General features: G+C 42.6%; 1 protein-coding gene across 1 annotated transcript in view; it reads left to right on the top strand.

Annotated features, from left to right (window-relative positions):
- Positions 1-365: 365 nt before the first annotated feature.
- LOC135877797 (mucin-5B-like) overlaps positions 366-26870 on the top strand; it is a 66070-nt gene continuing 39565 nt past the window's right edge. The window contains exons 1-14 of the mRNA XM_065403348.1: positions 366-447; positions 2100-2355; positions 4448-4562; positions 6850-6937; positions 10224-10366; positions 10846-11074; positions 11637-11762; positions 12807-12924; positions 15903-16041; positions 16640-16741; positions 18116-18185; positions 18443-18580; positions 20455-20619; positions 24202-24296. Coding sequence (XP_065259420.1) covers positions 366-447; positions 2100-2355; positions 4448-4562; positions 6850-6937; positions 10224-10366; positions 10846-11074; positions 11637-11762; positions 12807-12924; positions 15903-16041; positions 16640-16741; positions 18116-18185; positions 18443-18580; positions 20455-20619; positions 24202-24296 — 1866 coding nt within the window. The remainder of the gene's footprint in view (positions 448-2099; positions 2356-4447; positions 4563-6849; positions 6938-10223; positions 10367-10845; positions 11075-11636; positions 11763-12806; positions 12925-15902; positions 16042-16639; positions 16742-18115; positions 18186-18442; positions 18581-20454; positions 20620-24201; positions 24297-26870) is intronic.

The following is a 26870-nucleotide window of genomic DNA, read 5'->3' on the forward strand; positions in this document are numbered from 1 at the left end:
AGTCACAATAAAAAGGAAAATGTTTGCTACGAAGGAAAAGACAAAACTGGAAGGGAAGAAAGAAACACCATTTTAAAGTATTTAAAAGGGGAATGGAAAAAGCTGTAGTGAATTCCCTCATGCCCTCCCACCCCCAAAATTAAGTACCACAAAAACACGTGGTTGTCTTTTCAAAAGGAAATGTGAGTGCTCAGTCTTTTAAGCTAGAATCAGCGAGGGAATAACCAGTGAAGCTCCACCTTTCAGAGACCCTGCCATCAATGTTTTGTTCTCACGCCAAATTCCTGGACTATAAAACTGTGCCGATAAGCCAAGAAAAAGGCATTTCCCTGGAAGGATTTTCAAGTTACCTCCTCTTAGGTGTGATGGGGGGAAAAAAGGGAGGGCCACTATGGATATTCTGCCTAATTTGGAGTTATTGCGAGGGCAAAACACCAGTGCAGATAGGTAAGAAAAATCTAACTCTGAAGTTGTGTGCTTAGATATTTACCTCCATTAAGTAACAAATGCAAATGTCAAATTAAAATATACTCGGTTAGACTGAGATATACGTGCATGCTGTAAATAGCTTAGCACTGTGTATGTATACTGCAAATGAACCTCATTTAAGTAATTCATTGTTTTTCTTTGCGTTAAAAGGCAATTCATCAGCCATTCCACTGTTCCAAGATTAGTTGTTTAAAGAACAGATTTTCTGGACACAGTTTGTAATATAGAAAATGGTGACATTCTTTTAAATTGTTTGACTTTTATATAGTCTCTAGGGGAAATTTTTCTGCATGATGTCCCCTAGAGCTAATTGCCTGGTACCTGCATTGTAGTAGGAGTACTATTTTTTCCCTACTGCACTGTTACCTTCTGATTCCTGGTTCTGAATGTCTCATAGCTTTCTGAGTTAATTTATTACACAAACAGTTGATTGTGAATTCATGTGATGGCTGCTGCAGGGTTAGTATTTCTAGAAACTCCATACCAACAAATGAGTAAAACCTACCTATTTTCCCTCGCCTCGTATGCAGAAAGGTGCTATTTTATTCTACTCTACTCAAGTGTTACAAACACCTATTACCAAATGCAATCTGGAAAGACATATTGGCACCTTATTTTGTTTTATTGATGCATCTTATTTAAATAAAATATATTTTCAACGCACCCCTGCTGATTCCCAGTTAGGAATATTTCATAAAATTTCAGAGTTCACAGAGTATTTTAAGGGCTGATTTTGATGTGGTCTGTGATGGATATTGCTAGGTTAATATTTCTGAAGGCCATCACATCAACAAATCAGAAAAACTTTCCCATTTTCTCCTGCCATTCTGCCAGGTAGGCAAAATGAGAGGCTTAAAGCATATTGCAGCAAAGTGTAATTCCCGTTAAAGGAGAATTACACCAGTTTTGTTTAGGTTTGCAGTCTGAGGTTGTTTCTGAGATGTAGTTTCATACACAGTCAAAGAAAGTTTTGATGTGTAACTTTAGCATATGCAATTGAAAACTCAAGGGGTTCAGTCCTGAGTGGCGGATGAAGCAAAGGTGTCTTTAAGCATCACAAATTGGCTGCATAGAGACCAAGGTTCTGGCCCAAAGTTTTTTGAGATGGGACTGAGTTGTACTAGAAGTTGGAGGTCCATTTAAGGTACAGCAAAAGTTCATTTCTGGCATCCCTCTCAAAGAAGGGAAACGTCTGCTGAGTCAATATTAGATACACCTCTGAATTTGAGTAACCTGTGAAATGAAGAGTAGTTTAGAAAAGTTTTTAATTACAACTGGCATTTCTGAGTCTACTGCTGGAGGCAGCCATCTTGCTGAAAAGTGATGTTATTTGTGGCACTTGTTGGATGAGAGCCCAATAGAAGAGACTGCAAACCAGTTTCCAACCTGTTTAATACAGTTTAAGGGGAGGTTTACAGAGGCACCAAGAGCACTTAGGTACCTAACTCCAGCTGAAAGCCAATGAGAGCTGGATGCCAAAGTGCCATGGATGTCTGAAAATCTCCCCCTTAAATCTTTAAAGTGCCACTTCAATGGCAGGTGCTAGGCACTGTATAAATAAAGCCTTGCAATACACACTGATAACATTACCCCCCCATCTCTTTCTACAGTCCAGCGCCCTGCAGTCACCAGGAGTGAATGTTCCACCTGGGGCAGTTTCCACTTTCAGACATTTGACCATGTTAAATTTGATTTCCCCGGAATCTGCCACTATGTTTTCGCCTCGCACTGCAATGACAGCTACCAGGACTTCAACATCCAGGTCAGGCGCAGCGACAAGAATGGATTTCCAGTCTGCTTCACTGCTACCATTGATGGAGTGCTTCTAGAGGTGAAAGAGTCAGGCATCACAGTGAATGGACATGAGTAAGTAAACATTTATTGTTCTCCCTGGACTAAGTTATTTGTTCTAAGTACATTCTTGTATATTAGCAATGCATTAATAGCCCTTCTAGACTTGGCAAACTCATCAAAGGAAGGAATAAGTCATTCAAAATACCCCACATTATGCAATGCAACTGTATACCAGGTGAGAGAGTTTTCAACCTGCACTCAGCTGTTAGATCAGATTGTGCCACAAAGGATGAGGATTGACAGAGTTTGTACTGTAGTTTGTATCTGAGTTAGTGCAATTAAAGCCCTTCTGCCATTGAAAACTCTTAGAAAGTTATACAGGGACTGATCCTTTGAGGTGCTGAACAATTTCTGTGAGAGCATCTCAGCTGCCACTGACACTAATAGGAGATGAGGCACTCAGCACCTGGCAAGTGTTCCATCAGAGTTCATAGATGGTAAGGACAAAAGGGACCCTTATGGTAATCTATTTTGATTTTCTATATAACACATTTCCAGCCAATGATTCCTGCATCGTGGGACTAGGGTGACCAAATGTCCCAATTTTATAGTGACAGTCCCAATATTCGGGCCTTTGTCTTCAGGGCCGGCTCCAGGCACCAGCCTGGCAAGCAGGGGCTTGGGGCGGCCACTCCGGAGAGGGGCGGCACGTCCAGCTATTCGGTGGCAATTTGGCGGACGGTCCCTCACTCCCGCTCGGAGCGAAGGACCTCCCGCCGAATTGCCGCCGCAGATCGCGATTGCGATCGCCGCTTTTTTTTTTAATTTTTTTGGCTGCTTGGGGCGGCCAAAACCCTGGAGCCGGCCCTGTTTGTCTTATATAGATGCCTAATACCCTCCACCCCCATCCCGATTTTTAATACTTACTTACAGACCCACAATTAGGTGATGATCAAAATAAGAACTGAAAGAACCTTCCACAACTAAAAGGTCAATCCAGAAACTGTTTTATCCTATTTCAAATTATACAAATATACTGAAACACTGAAAAAGTATACATGTGGGATTTCACCTTGAATGGTAACCTGAAATGAACTGGTAGCACTCTGTGGAGCATGGGGTAAGTATGATCCATGCATGAACCACTGCTAAATACAGTGACAGCCACATGTAGAATTAGCTGAATTTTTTTTGAGTGATTTTTCAAGAGCAACTCCCTGTAAAGTGCGTATTCCAGCACAGAGATATCAAGAGCAAAGGCAAGGGCTACACCTGGCAGAAACACTCACACCCTCCTGGTCAAGCAAAGATGGAAAAAGTACAATTGGCCATTGTTTCTGTCCAGACATCCAGAAGTAGTGGAACATAGGAAAGAGTCATTAGATTGCAAATCTTAGTGACAAAAGGCAGATGCATCTCGTCAATCAAAGGAGAAAAAATCTGCAATTTCTTCCAGTTATTTCTCCAACCAAACAACTTACCCTTCCTATATTGCTAAATGGAATGGGGCCCCAGCATGGTCCTGGTATGTAAGAGAGGATTGCACTATGGAAAAGGTTGAGGAACCCCTGCTTTGACTTACATAGGCTGAGCATTAGCTGGCTATCCAAACTCCGTTCTCAGCCAGGCATAGGCAAAATGAGAGACTATCATCTGGCTCAGATGCAAAAGCAATATAGATGGCACTGCAGGCCAAAGCATCTCCCATACCCCTTAAAGGCAGTGAAGAGAGAACAGGAACCTGTGGTACCTCACACGGGGGAGCCCCCAGGGCAGACAAGCAACCCCCCGCCCCGCCCCAGTACTATGATCTGGCTCCTCTTACTGTCTTGATGGATCTGATCCTCAGCTGGTATAAATCAACATAGCTACACTGAAGTCAATAGAGTCAATCAGTTTACACCAGCTGAAGATGTGGCCCAGTATCAACAGGCTAATGGACAAAATACATTGCCTTGTGGATTAGGATTGGCAAAAGGGCATATTGGACAAGATAAAAGAATGCATTGTGCATAAATGGAGACCAACACTAACTTTTACATGAACATACTTATACCTTTCATTGCTTCAATTTGACTTTTGTTAATTTTTCAGTACCTCTGATGAGCAAATTTGATTTGGGCTCTATTTTATAGTTTGTTGTTTTTTCTGCTCTGTTTTTTAGGATTCCCCTTCCCTTCAGCTTGAAGAGCATTTTGATTGAAGACACCTGTACTTACTTCCAAGTCACATCCACGCTTGGCCTGACTCTCAAGTGGAACTGGGCTGACACTCTCTTAGTATGAAGATCCAGTTAGTTGGTTATTTTAGTGAATTTTAGTGTTGCTGAAAGGTGCTGGGTTGACAGCCCTAGAGACTGTGGTTCTCTAATTATCCACTTAATGGGTGCTTCAGAGATTTTTATTCCCTGCATCACAATTCAGAGAGTTAAAGAAGGGAATAGAGAAGATAGAAAAAGATTGAAAAGTTGCTCATGTGGCTAGAAGGCCAGCTTGGTATCCATATGGGAAAAGGTTCTACAGTCACATGGTAGTTCAAATTCTGATTTAGTCTGCTATTTGCCCCAGCCAGCAAGACATAGAAGTGCTATGAAGTTTGCCTTTCAATCCAGTGGTGAAGAGGATAAGCCAATAGAAACCACTATCAAGTGGCCAGGAGCTCATTCTCACCAGGTTTCCGCTGTTCCATGAACACTTAGCATCCTGTCTAGAGTGGGGCTGTAGTGCCTGATATGGGGAGGGAAGAAGCTGTCGTACCATAGGATACTTGTATTATTGGTCTAGCTGTGTAATATATTGCAATTAGCTGGTAGAAATAGCAGTTGTTAACTATTTTTCCCTTTGAATTTGGCCTGTTTCCTATGAGGTTCTATTACAGGTTTATTACTAAACAGTAATGTTGCAAATTTGCCAAACATATATTTACATCTTTTAATCCACTCACTTGTATTTGCAAGTTTATGTATACTTTGTAATCTGATTTCCCCCCCTTCTGTTGGGGGATCACCTTCCCTCCTTCATTTGATGTAGTTGAGTTTATCTAAACAGTTTCTAATTGGAGGAGCTTGGGTAAAGTACTCCTAATTATTTTCCTGGCTTGATCTTCATTCAATAGGTGTTTCATGAGCATTGTTTATGCTCAGTAATTCTCAGGATTTGGTCATCCCTTTTTCTAATTAGGCTGTAAGTATATATGTCCTTATTCAGCTTTTTATTGAGGTAACTCTCCACTGAAATCAATGGGAATATCCCCGAAGAAAACTGAGGTCCAAATACTACCCTCAGCCACCTTGGTATAAATCTATAGTAACTATAGATAGTCCAGATTTACACCATGTGACTGAGAGCAGAATGTGCCCCTTCTAGTAAAGACCTCCGAATTTGGGCCACAGAGTGGATAATGAGAAAGGACTTGTTAAAACCAAACATATATAATGAAGAAAGCAACATTTTATATTTAACTGAATCTTCATACTTTAAGGGTATTGAAGCAAATGATGTACATTAAATAATGTTCCAAAGAAATTAATAGATAAACACTAAAGGAATGTGGCTTAGCTGTTTGTTTAGAGAGTTTCCTTTTGTTCGGAAATACCATTCAATGTTTTCACATGATAGAAGAAATTTGACACCTTAGTGCTTTTCCATACTGAAAACTCTGTGGATAAATGTAAAGTAATGCACATTGGAAAAAATAACCCCAACTATACATACAATATGATGGGGGCTAATTTAGCTACAACGAATCAGGAAAAAGATCTTGGAGTCATCGTGGATAGTTCTCTGAAGACGTCCACGCAGTGTGCAGAGGCAGTCAAAAAAGCAAACAGGATGTTAGGAATCATTAAAAAGGGGATAGAGAATAAGACAGAGAATATATTATTGCCCTTATATTATATATAAATCGATGGTACGCCCACATCTTGAATACTGCGTACAGATGTGGTCTCCTCATCTCAAAAACGGTATACTGGCACTAGAAAAGGTTCAGAGAAGGGCAACTAAAATGATTAGGGGTTTGGAATGGGTCCCATATGAGGAGAGATTAAAGAGACTAGGACTTTTCAGTTTGGAAAAGAGGAGACTAAGGGGGGATATGATAGAGGTATATAAAATCATGAGTGATGTGGAGAAAGTAGATAAGGAAAAGTTATTTACTTATTCTCATGATACAAGAACTAGGGGCCACGAAATGAAATTAATGGGCAGCAGGTTTAAAACAAATAAAAGGAAGTTCTTCTTCACAAGGCGCACAGTCAATTTGTGGAACTCCTTGCCTGAGGAGGTTGTGAAGGCTAGGACTATAACCGCGTTTAAAAGAGAACTGGATAAATTCATGGAGGTTAAGTCCATTAATGGCTGTTTGCCAGGATGGGTAAGGAATGGTGTCCCTAGGCAGGAGAGAGATCACTTGATCATTACCTGTTAGGTTCACTTCCTCTGGGGCACCTGGCATTGGCCACTGTCAGTAGACAGGATACTGAGCTAGATGGACCTTTGGTCTGACCCAGTATGGCTGTTCTTATGTTTTTATGTTCTTGTCTTCCTGTTTGTTTTTATTTTGTAGCTGGACTTGGAAGATACATACAAGGGGAAAACATGTGGTCTGTGTGGGAACTATGATGGCAATGAGAAGAATGATTTGCATTTGAATGGTAGGAATTGGATATTATATGTTCCTTAGAGTTTTATGAAGCATGACACAAAACCTAAAAACCATTTTCTTCTGGTTTGCCGAAAGGTACCCTGATATACACATTTTAACAAACCTAGGGTGAATTTTGAGAAACCTAAAGCTGATTCATGATTCTCAGGGGGGTTGCAAACCTGAAAAGATTCACACAAGCCCCATTGAACCAAAGTTAATTGCAGACCTCTCATATTGTACCGCTACCATATTTAGGGTTGCTAACTTTCTAATCGCACAAAACTGAACACCCTAGCCCCACCCCTTCCCTGAGGCCACACCCCCACTCACTACATTCCCCCTCCCTTGGTGGCTCGCTCTCCGCACCCTCACTCACTTTCACTGGGCTGGGTCAGGGGTTTGGGGTGTGGGAGGGGGTGAGGGATCTAACTAGTGGTGGGGGCTCAGGGGTGGGGCCAGAAATGAGAGGTTCAGGGTATGGGAGGGGGCTCTGGGCTGGGGCAGGGAGTTGGGGTGTCGGAGGGGGTAAGGGCTCCAGCTGGGGGTGCAGGCTCTGGGGTGGGGCTAGGGATGAGGGGTTTGGGGTGCAGGAGGGGGCTCCAGGTTTTGGGGGGCTCAGGGCTGTGGCAGGGGGTTGGGGCTTGGGGTCAGGGCATGGGCTTACCTCGGGTGGCTCCCAGTCAGTAGTGCAGTGGGGCTAAGGCAGGCTCCCTGACTGTCCTGGCTCCGCGCTGCACCCTGAAAGTGACCAGCAGCAGGTCCGGCTCCTAGGTAGGGGAGCCAGGAGGCTCCGCACACTGCTCTTGCCTGCAGGCACTGCCCTCCCCCCCCAGCTCCCATTGGCTGTGGTTCCTGGCCAATAGGAGTGTGGAGCCGGTGCTCGGAGTGGGGGTAGCACGCGGAGCCCTGTGCCTCCCCCTCCCCGCCTAAGAGACGGACCTGCTGGCTGCTTCCAGGGTGCAGTGCGGTGCCAGGACAGGTAGGAACTAGCCTGCCTTAGACCCGTAGCACTGCCAACCGGACTTTTAACGGCCCAGTCGGTGGTGCTGACCAGAGCCGCCAGGGTCCCTTTTCGACCAGGTGTTCTGGTTGAAAACCAGATGTCTGGCAACCCTAAATATTTCCCCTCGATAGTAATAGATTCTAAGGTAGTTGCACTTTCATAGTAGGGGTGGGTAGATGTTCCCTCCATGACAGGTCTTCACATTTTCATCCTCTTACAGTTAGGAACCAGTGTGATTTTGCATTTGTATATTGTTAAAAATAATCAACAATGATCCGTACTTTCCAGAAACTTCAGTGAGCTCAGGATAATGTTTACAAAAACCATAGTGCAAGCTACTGGCAGCTTCAAATATTCCACTGTGCTGGAAAGAGGCCAATGCAACCCTCAACTCTGGCCACCAGGCTCCCTCTGCTTCTGAAAATGGAGGGGAGCCTGCACCCCTGGATCAGTGCTGAAGGGGAGCAGCAGGGGGAATGTCCCCCTGCATTGGGCTCCCCTCCTGGATGTTCCTCAGGTTCGGGCTTTGCAGGTGGAGTTCCCAGGAGGATTCTTTTCCCTGCAAATATCTGTGCAGGAAGCAAATAGAGTCTTCATTAACTTAAACGTCATGCCCTGTGGTAATTCCAGGGGCACACAGTGATTGGGGAAGCCCCTTGCAGTATGGCTCCTGCAGGAGTTAGGCTATCTGAGGCGTGCAGCTACTCATGGGACTGAACAGCACTGAAGAGGCAAGGGTACGGTTGCCAACCCTCCCAGTTTCTCCGGGAGTCTCTTGGAATCGGGCTCTGTCTCCCAGAGGCTCTCAAAGCCAAACCAGGAGATTTTAGGCTGCTAAAAGTCCGGCCGCGCAGCAGGGCTAAGGCAGACTTTGCCTGGTCTGGCTCCGCGCTACTCCCGGAAGCGGCCGGCACATCCCTGCAGCCCCTGAAGGAGTGGGGTAGGGAGCTACGCGCTCTGCCTCTGCCCTGAGCACTGACTCCGCAGCTCACATTGGTTTGGAACTGTGGCCAACGGGAGCTGCGGAGGTGGGGTGCCCACAGGCAGGGGGAGTGTGCGGAGCCCCCTGGGGCTCCCCCCCTGGGGCTGCAGGGATGTGCCGGCCACTTCCGGGAGTGGAGCCTGCCTTAGTCCTGCTGCGCCGCCGACTGGGAGCTGCCCGAGTTAAGCACCGCCCAGCCGGAGCCCGCACCCCTCACTGCCTCCCGCACCCCAATTCCCTGCCCCAGCCCAGTGTAAGTGAGTGAGGGGAGGGTGGGGGAGAGTGAGCAATGGAGGGAGGGGGGATGGAGTGGGTGGGGCAGGGGGCAGGGCAAGGGTGTTTGGGTTTGTGTGATTAGACAGTTGGCGACCCTAGTCAATGCCCCCTCTGTGGTAGCACTGTGCCTCCATTGGATCCTGAAGATCTGCGTGTTTTGGGGATAGAACACCCCAATCTCTTTCCATGGGAAGGGAACATTCCCCTCCCCCTGACTGGAGGAATTCAGCTGAAACTCTGAGCTGAAACTGAGTGTTACCTAGATACAAAGCCAGAGTGGTTGAGCAAAATACCTATTGTCATAGCATGGCCCTCCAAGCCATTTTTAATTAGGAAATAAAGGGTTATGTCCAAACAACATTACTTTAAAATCCATTCTGGACCCACACTGCACGTTGCCAACATCGGCAGTGCTCACAGCCTGGATCAGCCAAAAACTTATGCTGCTGATAGCTCCTGGGTACATGAGAAATGTGAGGATTTGAACTGCACTCAGCCCCTGCAAAGGGGAGAAATGAAAGGAACACTACCTGTACCCTTTACCATTCTTACATAACCCTACCAGGCTAATGTAGGGGACTTCAGGATTCTGGGTAACAATTTCAATAGCACCTAAATTCTATTTTCAGAATTGACTTAGGAGCCTAAAGACAAAATGTTCAATGGGACTTAGGCTCCTAAGCCACTTAGATACTTTTGACAGATTTACCATCTAGCTCAAATAAGCACTTAAACAGTTGAAACCCCTTAAGACTGATGATCTCTAAGTGAAAGGTCAAAGTTCACTTTTTTAAAAAAGACTCATCAATTCCTAATAAAAGTGTTCCTTATTTCAGGATTCTAACTCAATAGGAATGATGTAAGTCTGTCAGTCACTGTGTTTCAGGTGTCTGGGTTATATTAAATAATTTGGGTAAAGAACATGTTGCCCTAGAGCACAATAATTAAATGTGTCTTCACAATACAGAAGCAGAGCTGAAGATTTGATTCTGCATTTGATTGGTATTCAGGATGTACTTGGGAATTTTCCAGGTTATAAACTACTCCCGAGGCAGTTTGGAAACCTTCACAAAGTAGAGGAGCCCTCAGAAAAGTGCCCTGATGTAGCTGAAGATGAAGATGCCAAAAACCATAAAAGTCGCTCTCATCAACCAAAAAATAAATGTAGTAAATATGTAAGTGTGTGCAGCCGGTGGCACAGTAAGTATAAACCTCCCTAAATACAATAAAGTACAATTCCAGAAGTTATCTTGAGGCAAATATTATATAAACAATGTTCAAAGAATTAAAATTCTTCAGGAATCCAACCATGAATCAGAGCCCAAAATGAACCTGTAGTTTTAAGAATCTGCTATTATAGCATTACAGAGGTTTATAGTGGAACAATGCACATGAGTGAGTTACAGCCTCCAGTCCAAGAAGAACAGCAAATGAGCACATCAAATGTCTGGCAGGCCTTTTCTGTGGGCTTAGTGATCATGGGACAGATCCTCGGCTGGTGTAAATCAGAGTTCACTGAAGCTAGATGATCTGATGGTCCCTTCTGGCCTTAAACTCTCGGACTCTGTAAGTCAATGGAGCTTTGCCAATTTATATTGGCTGAGGATCAGGCCCCAAGATAAGATGTGGATTACTCCTTTTTCTTTCATTACAGAAATCAAAATGCAAGAAACTCCTAGCCCATCTTGGGAACTGTTCCAGAGTGGTTGCTTTTGATGACTATGTAGCCACCTGCACCGGAGACATGTGCATCTGTGCAAAGAATTCTTCTTCTGATTCTGCTTTGGTTTCCAGCTGCATATGCAGCACCCTTAGCCAGTATTCCCGAGACTGCGTCCTGAATGGGGGAATCCCTGGGAAATGGAGAACCAAAGATCTTTGTTGTAAGTAACTATAGAATTTGAATTCTGTAACCAATTCAGTTGGCATCTAAGAATAATTTATATATCCTTAGCAGTATTTATCAGAGAAGATAACTGCAGTGTTCCTTTTAATGTGTTTTATAAGAGCTTCTGAAATTAGGTGCTTTCATAAAATTCTCTGTTTCGAATGATTATTCCAAGAACTGAATACGTTAAATAAAGATTAATAATGAAAGTATTTAGTGCAAGCTTCTGAGTGTGTGTGATGATCATCTGCCTGACAGAGCATGTTATAACAGTGACTACTTCAGTTTGAGAGTGAGTAAACAGTGAACTATTAGTGTAAATAACGTTATAGTCTAGAATGCCTGCCAATTTAAAAACTGCAAGAGCTGTTGGCTCATAAAACCAAAGTAACCATAAACGTAACTGGTTCCTAAAGTGGATAAAATTACACTAATGCTCTGGATAGAACATTTTATAACCAAGATTGTTAGTTTCCTTTGGAAAATGATAAACTGCATTTAGAGCATTGATTTACCCTCTACATTACCCTCTACAAATGCTTCATTTGGGTTTGCAGTCCAGGAATGTCCAAACAACCTGGAATATATGGAATGTGGAAACCCCTGTGCCGACACATGCGCCAATCCAGAGAGGAGCAAGATCTGTAAAGCCCCATGTACTGATGGTTGCTTCTGCCCTGCTGGTAAAGTAGCATCCTTCTTATAACAGGCCACGCTTATCAAGGGACTAATGGGGAGATACCTTTTGTTGTTCAGTGAAAGGCATTCTTCTTCATTAAAATGTGAACATACTTAAATAAAACTGTAGACAGAATTTTACATTCCTTTGTCTGGAAAACTGGCAAGTAGACAGATACTAGTTTGTGTCTTACAAGGATGTGTCTTGCATGGATTGTCCCGGGCAGTCACGGAATATCCAGTATTGACCCACGACTAGGGAAGAATGAACAGTTTCTTATAGCAGAAGAATGGATTAATGTAAAGACTGGTTTGAATTACATCTCCTTCTCCTGGCTGAAGCCAGACCTCTAAAGGGTCAGGATCATGACAATGGAAAGGAAGACAGGAGTGTCACTGGTGTAGAAACAGAGAAAAAGGCACAGGTCTGGTTGGGGAAGGATCAGGGAAGGAGAAGCTGTCTCGATGGGGAGAATATAGGCAGAGAAATGTTGTGTGAGCCTGGATGGGTGGTCAGGCACCTCCATGGTTTCAGTTAAGTTTTCGATATGTGTCCAAATCACTGGGAACTTGCTCTTGCTGAAATCAAATACAAAAAAATGTGTGTGCAGATGCAGGCTTGCACATAGATAAATGGAGGCTGGGTTGCAGCCCTGAAGTTCCTTTCTTATTTCTGAACCAGTATTAGAAATGGATGGAGACTGTATCATAATCTTGCATTTGGCCCTTTACAATAGTGCCACACATGATGTCACTTTTCAGCAAGGTGACAATAGACAGCCCCATGGGATCAGAAATGCACATTGCAATTAAAACCATTTGCACTTTAGCCATGGTGAGAAATGTCTCCTATCAGCTAACAGATGAACTTTCAGAATGCTGCAGACAATGAGCAAAAAGACGTGATTTTCCTTTAAAGCATATAATTCACCCCAAGCCAGACATGCAGAAATGTCCAAGTATGATGTACTGTGTTTTCTTATTTTCTGAATTTTCTTCAGTGTCCTTCCTACCTTAAGAAATATTAATTAGCCAGTGTTTCTGAACAGGGACTATTCTCGATGACATGAATGGCAACAAATGCATCCCCACTAACAGCTGTCCGTGCATGTTTCAAGGCAAAGTCTATGCAACCGGAGGATCCTACTCCACTCCTTCTCAAAACTGGTATTGTTACAAGCCTAATTATATTAATGTAGCAGATGCATTTATTAGAAAGCATTGATGAGTTAAATGTCATTGTCTCCACACCCCGGTCCTAATATATGTCTTAACTAAAGATAGTATTGACACAAAACGTAGGATCTGATCACCACCAGACTCTAGAGAAGGTCAGAGTGAGATCTGAACATCATGTAGTTATGACCTTAGTTGGGAGTCCTTTGCTGATACTGAACCTGAGACTTCAGAAGCTGCAAGCATGAGCCTCTCCTGTCTGAGATAAAGGATCAGGTCTAGTTAGCTTGGAGGGATTAGCTGACTCAAACTTCTATGTGGTCTAGTCACTATGGGGGGACGGTTACACTGTGTTAGTGTGGGTTGCATTCACAGTTAGTTCCTATAGAAATAATGGTCTGCTTCAAAGCCCTGGATCTAAACCCCCCTCAATGTTGAGAATGTGTGGATCTGGGTCCAAACTTTACAGCTTGAGTCCATCTCTAGTCTTCACCTATAAAAGGTTTTCACTGAAGAGACCTGTCATGTATGCTGTTTGCCAGTTTTCATTTTACTCTTCCATTCATCATTCTAGTGTCCATTGAGAAGCTCAACAAACAAGCTTGCTTTTCCTGCTGGCCTTGTCTTTTCCTGTTTGCAAAATTTCCCTAGTTCCTCATGAAGTCCAAGCAATATGCCCATGTTTTGCTGTTTTCCTTATATGTGCATTGCTCTAAGAATGAAGATTCCCTGTTAGCTTGAGTTCTCCATACCTGCTGAACGGCTGCATCTGCAGCACAAAGTGGTGTAGGCCCTGCATACAGACTCATTTATGTTCTCTGCAACACTGGGGAGAAAGCTATTGATTTAGAATCTGTAAGATATTTCTCAACTAATTATAACATCCTGGGTTTTGAAATAGTGTCCCTTTCAAGGGCCTGAGTCAAAGCCCATTGAATTACAGGAATCATAGCAATGTTGGGCTGGAAGGGACCTCAAGAGGTCATCTAGTCCATCCTTGTGCACAGAGGCAGGACCATGTATACCTAGATCATCCCTGGCAGGTGTTTGTCTAACCTGTTCTTAAAAGCCTCCAATGGTAGCAATTCCACAACCTCCCTGGGTAACCTATTCTGCTATTTAACTATCTTTATAGTTACAAAGTTTTTCCTAATATCTAACCTACATCTCCCTTGCTGCATATTAAGCCGATTACTTCTTGTCCTAACTTCAGTGGACATAGAGAACAATTGATCACTGGCCTCTTTATAGCAGGCCTTAACATATTTGAAGATTGTTATAAGGTCCCCGTCAGGCTTCTTTTCTCAAGATTAAACATGTCTCCAGTGTGTCCACATCTTTCTTAAAATGCAGTGCCCAGAACTGGACAGAATACTCCAGAGGAGGCCTCACCAGTGCCAAGTAGAGCTATAACCCCCAAACCTTTTTCTGCAGTACTACCGCCTGGCCACTTATTTTCCATTTTGTATTTGTGCATTTGATTTTTTAATCCTAAATGTAGTACTCTGCACTTGTTATTGAATTCCAGCTCGATATTGTCTGCAAACTTTATAAGTGTGCTCTCTATGCTATTATCCTAATAATTTATGAAGATATTGAATAAAACAGACAGAGGACAGATCCCTGCAGATATTTCCTTCCACCTTGACTGGGAACCATTGATAACTACTCTCTGAGTACAGTTTTCCAACCAGTTCTGCACCCACCTTATACAGTAGTTATATTTTCCTAGTTTGCTTATGAGATAGTCATGAGAGACTGTGTCAAAATCAAGATGTATCATGTCTACTGCTTCCTCCCTATGCACTAGCCCAATAACACTGTCAAAGAAGGAAATTAGGTTAGTTTGGCATGATTTGTTCTTGACAAATCCATGTGGGCTATTACTTATTCAGCCTATTATCCTTCAGGTGCTCACAAATTGGTTGTTTAATCATTTGTTCCAGTATCTTTCCAGGTATAGAAGTTAGGGTGACTAGTCTGTAATTTCGCAGGTCATCTTTCTTCCCCCCTGTGAAAGATAGGTACTATGTTTGCCCTTGTCTTGTCCTCTCGGACCTCACTCATCCTCCAAATAGTTCTTGAAGATAACGGTTAATGGTTCCAGGATTGCTTCAGCTAGATCTTTAAGTACCCAAGGGTAAATTTCTTTCCATTAACTTCAGTAAGCTTTTATTCTTTCCGGGCCTGATGATGCAAAGCCTTATACATTTGGGAGGAGCATTGCATTGAATAGGTAGCTGAGTAACAAACTAACTAAAGCTGGTCCAAACTATGCATTGAAATGTCTTTCCAACTGAACATGCCATTGTGGATAGAAACAGACACGTTTAAAAAATGTGTCAATTGTCTCTGACATTCCATGGGAAAAATAATATTTCCAAATTTAAAAAATGTTGTTTCTGAAATTTTTGTTTGGAGAATTCCAAAGCTTTGTTTCAGGGAATTCTGAAATTGTATTCAAACCGTTTCATTACAACATGAACAGGAAACAATTTGATCTAGAAAGGAAGATAATCAATCAATCAGTATTAAGTAGCAGCTGCAATTGATTATTTTAAAAATGAAATGAAATAAAGTAATAGACTATTTGAACCATTATATTCTGTCACATTATGATGTGTGATTTTTACACTAGTGCATGTTATGAAGTAATGTAAAAATAAAAAAATATTATAAAATAAAATAAAATTCTAAACAAAATTTCAGAATTCCAAAATGAAAATTTTCCAATTTGGAATTTCTGTTTGGCAGAAAATTTTGAAAATATTTGTTTTTGTTCTGATTCAGAATGAAACAAATTTCAAAATGTTGAAATTTCCCTGAAATGGAAATTCTAAGTTTCAGCCAGCTCTACTAACAACAGGAAGAAGAAGTGACTGATTTATACAGACATCTCAAATTTTCAACACAGATGATATCTCCTCACATGTATTCCGATTATAACTGTTCCTCTTTGTTTTTTATAGTACCTGTGCTGGTGGCCAATGGGTTTGTGTATCTCTGCCTCTTTCTGGAAATTGCAATGTGGAGGGAGGGTTCCACATTACTACGTTTGATAACAAAGAGTTCATTTTTCATGGCAATTGTCATTATGTCTTAGCTAAGGTATGAAAAATAGCTTCTTTAATTTCTCAATCTATTTAGGATTAAAAGCTAAGATATGTTAGAGCTTTATCGCCTCATTTGCTCAGATGGCTCCCAATCTAACAAAGCACTTCAGCATGTGCTTAACTTTTAAGCACGAGTGGTCCTATTTGCTACCTCATAAGTCTGAATCTCATCTGCTCTGTGCTTATCAGTGGGTCCTTTCTGCATCAACACAACTTTTTAAATAAGTTTTAAAAAATTATTTACTTTTCTAGGGGACCTATTAGCATAGATTTCCTCACTTTGTCCTGGTGGAAAATTGTCTGGAAAACAAAGGTGGATGAGCTGGCCCCTTCTTATCCAAAGATCCAGCTCCAAGTAGCCCTTTGAAAAATAGACTAGCAGCAGATACTGAAGGAATGGACCATAAGGGAAAGGTTAACGGGCATGGTTTTGCAAGTGGGAGTGAAAGGTAACATTTTGCAATTGTAGTTGGCATGTCTGGGTCCTTTCCTATTTCCCTGTAAATATTTTAGAGATCTATTTTACCCACTGCTTGCTTCTTATTATATGATAGAAAATGGTTTACATACCTGTTTTTCTGGCTTATTTTCAGGACAATGGCAGCAGCTTTGTGGTTGTTGGTGAGATCATTCAGTGTGGGATATCAAGCACTATGACTTGCTTGAAGAATGTATTAGTCACATTAAGAGCCCTTGTAAGTCATTGGTAACTACTTAGGTTAAAAAGAAATGTAAGGACCAGGAAAGATCATCTTGCCCTCCATGCCTGCACTTTTTGATTAAATGTTTGTAATATTCCCCTACAAGATCAGAGCTCTGTGCTAGGCTCTGTATAAACACATAAGAAGAGGCAGTCCTTGCCCCAAAGATTTTACCATCTAAACAGACTGATGAAGGGTGGGAGAGGGGATGTATTATTGTCCCCATTTGATAGATAACGGTGGAACACAGAGACTGAGTTACTCAAAGCCACACAGACATAGATCTCAGGAGTCTCTGTCGGGTGCCTTGATCACAAGACCATTGTTTCTCTAACCTGTATGTTTTCTGATCGTCCACATACTCTCCTACTCCAGGAACAAACCATTGGGGAATTATTGAATTCATTTGTACTTTTTGCTTCAATTATCTTTCCTGGGAACTTCCTCCAACCTAAGTCAGGCAACTCTTATATACATATATGGGATGGGGGTAAGGAGGAGCCACCAAAAATGGATCTAAAGTATCACCACCCTTGCAGCATGCCTTCTTGACTGTTTTGAAGGGAAAAGGGAAAGGGGCTTGAATTTGGTTTTATGGGTCTCCTCTGGTCCATATGTTTACCAGCTTAGTTCTACAGCAATCCTCTGTTTTCTCCTAAGTTCCTAACTTTTGAGATTCTGCCTCTTGCGTTTTTCACAGTGGTAAGAGGTTCAAAAAGAATCTCTATCAGCCTTCTTGGTCCTTTTCATAATTTTGAGAATTTCTTCTTCAAAAACATCTCCTCTTTTCCAAGAAATAAATAGAAGCCCAGGTCCCTTATACCTTTCTTATCATTAAGATTCTTGAGACCTGATTATACCTTTGTTACCTTGTGCTGTATCCTCTCTAATCTCCTTTGTGGAGTAGAGTCACCATAACAGCACATTGTTTTCCAGATGGAAGGCCTAATCCCGCTCCCCCTGTAGCCTATGGCAAAATTCCAATTTACTCCTCTGGGAACAGAATCAGGCCTGATGTCTGCACAGTGCTCTGAAGATGTAAATGTCCTCTAAGTAAATGTCCTCTATTGTCCTCAAAAAGTTAAGTGAGTTAACATATGCTGTCAAGGATATTGCTTAGGGGATGGGTTCTCTTTTTTTCCAGTACAGCTCTCAGAATTTTTCAATGTTGCTGCACAGATCCCTGGACAACACCACCCACCAGATAATATCAAACTGTGTTATGGGGCGGAGGGGTCTTGATTTATTGAAGACTCTCCCTTCTGTCAGAAGTTTCCAAGGCTGAAGCATGTCAGAATGTGACGCCAATTCCATCCCTTTCTTTGATATTTGATTGTCATTGTGGCATATTTCATTTTCCATTTGCAGAATATCCGACTCTGTTCCTGTGGAAATGTCTATATCAATAATTTCATTGCAGTGCTGCCAATAACTAGAGGTAAGTGTTCCTTCTTCAGTGTTCACATCTGCCCCAGGTTATCCCACACCTGCCTGCAGCAGGTTCTTGCACCTTCCTCTGAAGAATCTGTTTCTGGCCACTGTCAGAGACAAGATACTGGACTAGATGGACCACAATTGCTACATTCCTGTTCAGTGAGCAAGCAAATGGAGGTGTATGTTTGGTGTCGTCCACTCTTCACATATATGCAGGTTTGTACATATTTTCTTGGTAAAGATATATTTATATATTTTTAGATGGCATCACTATCTTCAGACCGTCTACATTCTACATCAACATCTTGACCTCATTTGGAGTACAGATTCAAGTGCAAATAAAACCCATTATGCAGCTCTTCATAACAGTGGATGACTCTTACCAAAATCACACATCTGGTACAGTATATTACGCTCTTGATGTCTACCCATGTTATAATGGTACATCCATCACCCTTCCTGTCCAAATTACTTGCTTCCATTTTGACCTTAGTGAACTGAGAGCCTTATTCAAATACCTTGCATCCCTGGTGTGATGAGTTCGGTCACAGAGACCTCCTTGGGACCGTCACCTGACATGCTGAAACTACCTCTGAGCCCATTTTCCCTGACAGCTTGGGACTCCAGGACCTTGCCTTGTTGAGCCAGACACGCTACTCTGCTGCAACACAGACCCAGGGTCTGAACCACACCCCAAAGCTGCAGACTTAACTGAAAACAGCTTAAGAAGTGCTCCTGTCTTCAGCACCCAAACACCCAGCTCCGAATGGGATCCAAATCCCAAATAAATCTGTTTTACTCTGTATAAAGCTTATACAGGGTAAATTCATAAATTGTCCGCCCTCTATAACACTGATAGAGAGATATGCACAGCTGTTTGCTCCCCCAGGTATTAATCACTTACTCTGGGTTAATTAATAAACAAAAGGGATTTTATTAAGTATAAAAAGTAGGATTTAAGTGTTTTCAAGTAATAACAGACAGAACAAAGTAAGTTACCAAGTAAAATAAAACAAAACACACATGTCTAAGCCTAATACATTAAGAAACTGAATACAGGTAAATCTCACCCTCAGAGATGTTCCAATAAGCTTCTTTCACAGACTAGACTCCTTCTTAGTCTGGGCCCAATCCTTTCCCCTGGTACAGTTCTTGTTAGTTCCAGCTCAGGTGGTAACTAGGGGATTTCTCATGATTGCAGCCCCCTTTGTTCTGTTCCACCTTCTTTTATAGCTTTGGCACAAGGCGGGAATCCTTTGTCTCTCTCTGGGTTCCCACCCTTCCTTCTAAATGGAAAAGCAACAGGTTTAAGATGGATTCCAGTACCAGGTGACATGATCACATGTCACTGTAAGACCTCATTCTCCATTCTTTCAGGGTTGGCCTGCATGTACCCAGGAAGGTTTGCGAGTAAACAGAGCCATTTACAACCAATTGTCCTGGTTAATGGGATCCATCAAGATTCCAACCCACCATTAATTGCCCACACTTTGCATAATTACAATAGGACCTCAGAGTAATACTTCATATTTCTAGTTTCAGATACAAGAATGATACATTCATACAAATAGGATGAACACACTCAGTAGATTATAAGCTTTGTAATGATACCTTACAAGAGACCTTTTGCATAAAGCATATTCCAGTTACATTATATTCACACTCATAAGCATATTTCCATAAACATATTGAGTGCAATACCTGGAACAAAAACTTAAAGTCTAGGTAGGATCAACTAAATCCTTCCACTCTGCTGAGGTAGGTAAATTGAATTTCATATTATGTGGTATGTGAGAATCTTTTGAATGATTAGACTATAAAGGAAGACTGGTTAAGATATTGGGCTGGGACTCAAGAGCTGTGGATTAGATTCCTACCTTTTCCACAGACTTTCTGTTACACCCTGGGCAAGTCACTTAACCTCTCAGTGCCTCTGTTTCCTACCTGTAAAATGGCGTAATATTCTGTTTCTCCAACTTTTTTTTGCCATTTCTTTAGTTTGTAAACTCTTTGAGGTAGAGACAGTCTCTCACTATGTGTATGTACAGCACCAGTCTCTGTTGGGGCCCCTTGGTTCTACTGTAGTATAGATAATAAAAATTAAACCTTAAAAAGGCTAGTCTACTGTGTGTGGATATTAAATATACCAAGCAAGACAAGTCTTTGTCTCCTACTTCCTGGATGGAAACCTAGAACATCAGAGAGCTAAGCTCATCCCTCTAAATCTCAAAACCCTATTTATACCATTTGATTGTGATTTATCCCCCACCCAGGTCTTTGTGGCAATTTCAACAACATCCAGATTGATGACTTTCGGACAATTAGTGGAGTTGTGGAGGATTCAGCTTCAGCCTTTGGTAACTCATGGAAGACTAGGGGCAGCTGTCCTGATGTTGAAGATAACTTTGAGGACCCTTGTGCAAACAGTGTGGACAAAGGTACTTATCCTCATTGATGTTCCAGAGCTAAATGTCTGTTGTATTTCCGGTAGCCTATATTGCTTTAGAAATCTTTTAACCAGGGAGTTTATGGTCTCAAGAGCTGTCTGTCTTCCAATGCTATTAGAAGAGAAAACACAATGGTTTCGTCTGGAGGTGGTTTAACCTTGAAAAGGTTGTTCTTCCATGTTTAAAAGGTGATAGTTTTGTTTTTAAAACAGAACATACATAGTAATGCAGAAAGATGTGGCACTTTCCATTTGATTTGATCACTGATTAATTTGAAAACCCAAAGAAGATGTATTAGAATAAAGGACTTTAAAGACTAAAAATATATTGTTATTAACATTATGCTCCATATCATCTGCTGATATAAATTGGCATAGCACCACTGAAATCAGTGGAACTACACCATACTGCACTAGTTGAGGATCTGGCCCAATAAGCCTGACCCTGCATTCCATAGAATCACAGAATCATACATGTGTAGTACTGGAAGGGAACTTGATAAGTCATCTAGTCCAGTCCCCTGCATTGAGGCAGTTCTAAGTATTATCTAGATTTCTAGACCATCCCTGAGAGGAGTTTATCTAACTTGTTCTTTAAAACGTCCACTGATGGAGATTCCACAATCTCCCTAGATAATTTGTTTCAGGCTTAACTACCCTTACAGTTAGGAAGCTTTCCCTAGTGTCTAACCTAAATTTCCCTTGCTACAATTTAAGCCTATTACTTCTCGTGCTGTCCTCAAAGGATAAGGAAAACAATTTATCATCCTCCTCTTTATAAGAACCCTTTAAGTGCTTGAAGGCTTTTATCATATTCCCCCGCAGTCTTCCTTTCCAGACTAAACAAACACATTTGTTTCAGTCTTTCCTTGTAGCTCATGTTTTCTAGACGTTTAATCATTTCTGTTGCTCTCCTCTGGACTTTCCAATTTGTCCACATCTTTCCTGAAATGTGGCACCCCGAACTGGACACAATACTCCAGTTGAAGCCTTATCAGTGCTGAGTAGAGTGGAAGATTTATTTCTCGTGTCTTGCTTACAACACCCCTGCTAATACATCCCAGAATGATGTTGGCTTTTTTTGCAACAGTGTTACATTGTTGACTCATATTTAATTTGTGATCTACTGTAACACACAGATCCTTTTCTGCAGTACTTCTTCCTAGGCAGTCATTTCCCATTTGTATTTGTGAAATTGATCATTCCTTCCTAAGTGTAGAACTTTTCATTTGTTCTTACTGAATTTCATCCTACTTAGTTCAGACCATTTCTCCAGTTTGCCAAGATAATTTTGAATTCTAATCCTGTCCTCCGAAGCATTTGTAACCCCTTCCAGCTTGGTATCATTCACAAACTTTATAAGTGTACTCTCTATGGCATTAACCATATAATTTATGAAGATATTGAACAGAACCAGACACAGGACAGATCCAGGCAGGACCCCACATGATATGACCTTCCAACTTGACTGGAAACCATTGAAAACTACTCTCTGAGTATGGTTTTACAATCAGTTATGCACCCACCTTATATAGTAGGTTCATCTAGGCTATATTTCCTCAGTTTGCTCATGCGATGGTCATAAGAGGCAGTATCAAAAGCCTTACTAAAGTTGAGATATATCACATCCAGTGCTTCCCCCATCCAAAATGCTTGCTACCCTGTCAAAGAGGGATGTAAGGTTGTTTTGACATGATTTGTTCTTGACAAATCCATGTTGACTGTTATTTATCACCTTATTATCTTCTTGAAGCTTACACACAGATTGCTTGAATATTTGCTCCATGGTCTTTCTGGGTGCAGAAGTTCAGCTTACTGATCGATAATACCCTGGGTTGTCCTTATTCCCCTTTTTATAGGTAGGCACTATATTTGCCCTTTTCCAGTCCTCTGGGATCTCTCCTGTCCTCCATGAGTTCTCAAAGATGATCACTAATGGCTCAGAGATCTATTCAGTCAGTTCCTTAAGTATTCTAGGATATACTTTGTTAGGCCCTGCCAACTTGAAGACATCTAACTTGTCTAAGTAATTTTTAACTTGTTCTTTCCCTATTTTAGCCTCAGATTGTACCCCATTTACACTGATGTTTACTATGTTAGTTATCCAAACACTGGTAGCTTTTTTGGTAAAAAATGAAACAAAAGAGACATTTGACTCTTTGACCATTGCTGCATTTTCTGTTATTGTCTTTCCCTCCTCATTAAGTAATGGGCCTACCCTTTTGTTGGTCTTCCTCTTGCTTCTAATGTACTTGGACAATGTTTTCTTGTTAGCCTTTATGTCCGTAGCTAGTTTAATCTCATTTTGTGCCCTGGGCTTTCTAATTTTATTCCTACATGCTTGTGTGTGTGTGTTTTTTTGACCTAGTTTCTACTTTTTGTATCACTCTTTTTTGAGTTTCAGGTCATTGAAGATCTCCTGGTTAAGCCGGGGTGGTCTCCAACCATACTTTCTATCTTTCCTACTCATTGGGATAGTTTGCTTTTGTGCTCTTAATAATGTCTCCGTAAAAAACTGCCAGTTCTCCTGAACTCTTTTTTCCCTTAGACTTGTTCCCCATCAAATCTTACCTGCCAGTTCTCTGAGTTAGTTATTTTGCTTTCTTGAAGTTCACTGTCTTTATTCTGCTATTTTCCCTCCTACTATTCCTTAGAATCATGATCTCTATCATTTTATGATCATTTTCACCCAATCTGCCTTCCACCTTCAAATTCTCAACCTGTGCTGCCCCATTTGTCAGAATCAAGTCTAGAACAGCCTCTCCCCTTGTTGCTTTCTCCACCTTCTTTAATAAAAATTGCCTCCAATGCATTCCAAGAACCTGTTGGATAACCTGTGCCCTGCTGTATTATTTTCCCAACAGATGTGTGGGTATTTGAAATCCCCCATCACCACCAAGTCCTGTGCTTTCAATTATTTTATTTGTTGTTTAAAAAAATCCTCATCCACCTCTTCTTCCTGGTTAGTTGGTCTATAGTAGGCTCCTGCCATAATGTCACCCTTGGTTTTTACTCCTTTTTTCCTTACCTCGAGACTTTCAACAGGGTTGCCTCTCATTTCTATCTCAACCTCAGTGCAAGTGTATACATCTTTGATATGCAAGGCAACACGTTCTCCCTTTTTCCCTGCCTGTCCTTTCTGAACAAGCTGTACCTATGTGCAGCCAAAACTCCCAGTTTGGCTTCAGTGCAAGATCTGCCCTGGTAAGTGCCACCATGTGTTAGGAAATCTACAGTTTGCTGGTGATCACGTGGCTAGTTCGATCATGTCTTTGGAAGTGACTGGAAAAAAGTGATTGAAGTGAGAAAAATGCATTCTAACATCTGTCCTGCAAACCTAAACCACAGGACTGATATTAGTAACAAATGGAAATGTTCAGACCACTATATCTGTCAATCTAATCACACTCATCACCATGGTTTCTGATTGTCTACTATTTCCTTCCACTCTTACCTGAATGTCTTAAAATATCTTCAAGATGAAAAACATTTTCGAGATTTGTAAAGCCCATTGAGAAAGAGGGAGATTATAAATTTGCATATGTGGGTAGTTTATCCCTACTTTCCCTTTCAGAAAAATTTGGGCAGCACTGGTGTGAACTTCTGTCTAACACAAGTGGTGTATTTGCTTCCTGTCATTCCGTTGTAGATCCCTCATCATATGTCAAGGTAAGGAATTGTTTTAATCTAGTCCAAAACTTGACCTGCCATAAATGTATTCTGATCAGGTGGGGATTACTTGCCGTATTCTACTTGCTCTTTAAAATTAAATGCACTGATGCCAAGGAGGAAGTAACAAAACAAGAGTTTAAGAATATTCTGCAAGGATTTGTGGTTCTTTTCTATTGTGGACACAGCTGCTTTTCAACTACCAATTTCTGCACCCACAAGGCATCAGATGCATTAGAACTTACTAAGAAATCACACGACAATTCCCAAGTGTCTATGGGTCGATTCATAAGGCTGCTTTGCTGTGTAAAGCCAGGAATCCAGCCTTTTCCTTGAACCCGAGACCCAGACTGTTCACTTCCAATATTAGCTAATGAAGCCTCCTTTAAGCTATCCACACTAGCTTTTTCCAAAGCAAATTCAGTAGATTCATTTTTATTTGAAAGACTTTGGCCATTAGGCACCAATACACTTTCCTCAGAAGGGAGACTGTTTACTATCAACAATGGCCCATTAAGAGTCAAAGGAAGCAATTCCTTTTCACCCCTCCCTAGGGCACAGCTATTGACTTCTCACAAACTTCAAAGATTTCACCCAGAAATTCCTTTCCTTCTGTAATATCATGCACTGCAACAGATTCTTTCTGAACTTTCGTTATGTCCAGAACAGACTTTGGCACAACGGACAAATAACCAAACTCCTTCTGAGTTTCACTTACATCCAGAATCACCTCTGGCACATTAGGAGGATATTTACACAATTCCCTTTCAGGCAGTGGCGGGTTTACAATGGCGCCAGTGGCTCCATGGAGCTGGGCCCATGCTCAGAAGGGGCCCTGGCCTGCTCCACTTGCACTGCAGCCCCGAGACCCTGCTCGCTCCCCCGGCCCGCCACTTGCTCCTCTCGGCCTGCCCGCCGGCTGGCTTAGGTCTCCTCTCTGCCTCCTGGCCCCTCCGCCCCCTGTTCCTGTCTGCCCCCTGGCGGGACCCCAGTGCACCTCCAGCTCCGGGCAGTCTCTGCTTCCCACCACCTGTGGGGCCTTGCCTGTCTCCCCAGAGCTGAGCCATCTGGAACTGGTGCAGAAGCCTGGCCAGTCTCAGCTGGGGATGGGCGGGGGGGGGGGGGGGGGGGGGCGACAGTGTGCGGGGCTTGGCTGGGCCCCTCCAGGCAAGTGCATCTTGAGGGATCCTGGCCGGGGCAGGCCCTGGCCTGGCTAGTCACACTACTCCTGAGGGGCTGGAGCGATTTCCTGCCCCGGGACCAGCCCTGGCTACGCTGCCGGCTCAGCTCGGCAGACAAATCACCTCCCAGCAGGGCCAGTGAGTGTGGCCGGGAGGCAGGGCGTGGGGGAGTGGGTCTCTGGGGGGTTGGGACGGGGGGTTGGGCTGTGAGGAGGTGGGGAAGATCTGTGTGTTGGGGCACTAGGGAGTGGGGGTTCTATGTGGCGTGTTGGGCAGTTGTGATGGGGCTGTGGGCAGGGGGGCTCTGGGCAGGGATGGTTTTGTGCAAAATGCTGTGAATTTGTGGGGGAGGTCTGGGGGAGCACTGGGCATAGTGGGTCCGGGGGGGCTCTGGCCATAGGGAGTTGGGGAGTTGTTGGGCGGGGGTGTGGCATGGCATGGGCCCGCCTCCGAGGGGAAGGGGCACGCTGGCAGCACAGGGTCAGGCGGGCCACTGTGCATCTGGCAACTACCGGTTTGTAAATAGTGCCCTCGCACTGGGTTGGGTGGAGCGGGGCCGCCCCTGCCGCCATGCCCCATTGACTCTGGCTGGCCCCTCGCTCTGGGGACTGATCTCCCTACGCCATGCTCCATTGCCTCCATGGCGGCCCACAAATATGTTTGAAGCCAGGCCCACAAAAGGTTAATCCAGCCCTGCTTTCAGGCAAGCTGGTAGACTTCATAGTCAAAGGGTTAGAAGTGTTTTCTCCCCTGCAGCTCTCTTTGCTGACAACAGCTACAAGCTTAGGAACCATTTCTTCCTTGTCATAAGTTTCCACACTGTCAGTAGGCAACATAGTCAAATCACCTTTTACAAGCTTTACTAGCCAACAATCCATTACTCCCTAAGAATGTATCCTTTCCTTCCTCAGGGCTTTAACCTGACCATTAACTTTAATCTGCTCTAGAGAAACATTTTCCTGACCAAAGAGTATTCTCTGTGCTTTATCTAATTTCCGATTCACTTCTGAGATACTAGACAGACATTCAGAAACTTCATTTACAGACAAACTGCTTTTTTGCACAGATAAACAGCTAACTTTCTCAGACAAGCATTCGGAGAAACGCTCCATAGCCAAGTCCTTGCCCCTAATTGACACAGGTTTAGGATTATTTCTTTCCTCTGACTGGTTTATGTCAACCTGACTGAACAAAGCTTTAATATCATCCCCAATCAAAAGATCCTTAGGCAATAACTTCCTTATACCAGCTATAACTTCCTGTTTAACACCATTCCACTCAAGGTGGATTTTGGCTAAAGGCACACTTACAGTAAACTCATAGAGGATTACACTATTAACACTCTTATCTGGTAAGTAGTCTTCCTTTTTGACAAGATCTGCTTTAACAAGAG

Source organism: Emys orbicularis, chromosome 4 (assembly GCF_028017835.1).
Source record: "Emys orbicularis isolate rEmyOrb1 chromosome 4, rEmyOrb1.hap1, whole genome shotgun sequence".
Taxonomy (NCBI): domain Eukaryota; kingdom Metazoa; phylum Chordata; order Testudines; family Emydidae; genus Emys; species Emys orbicularis.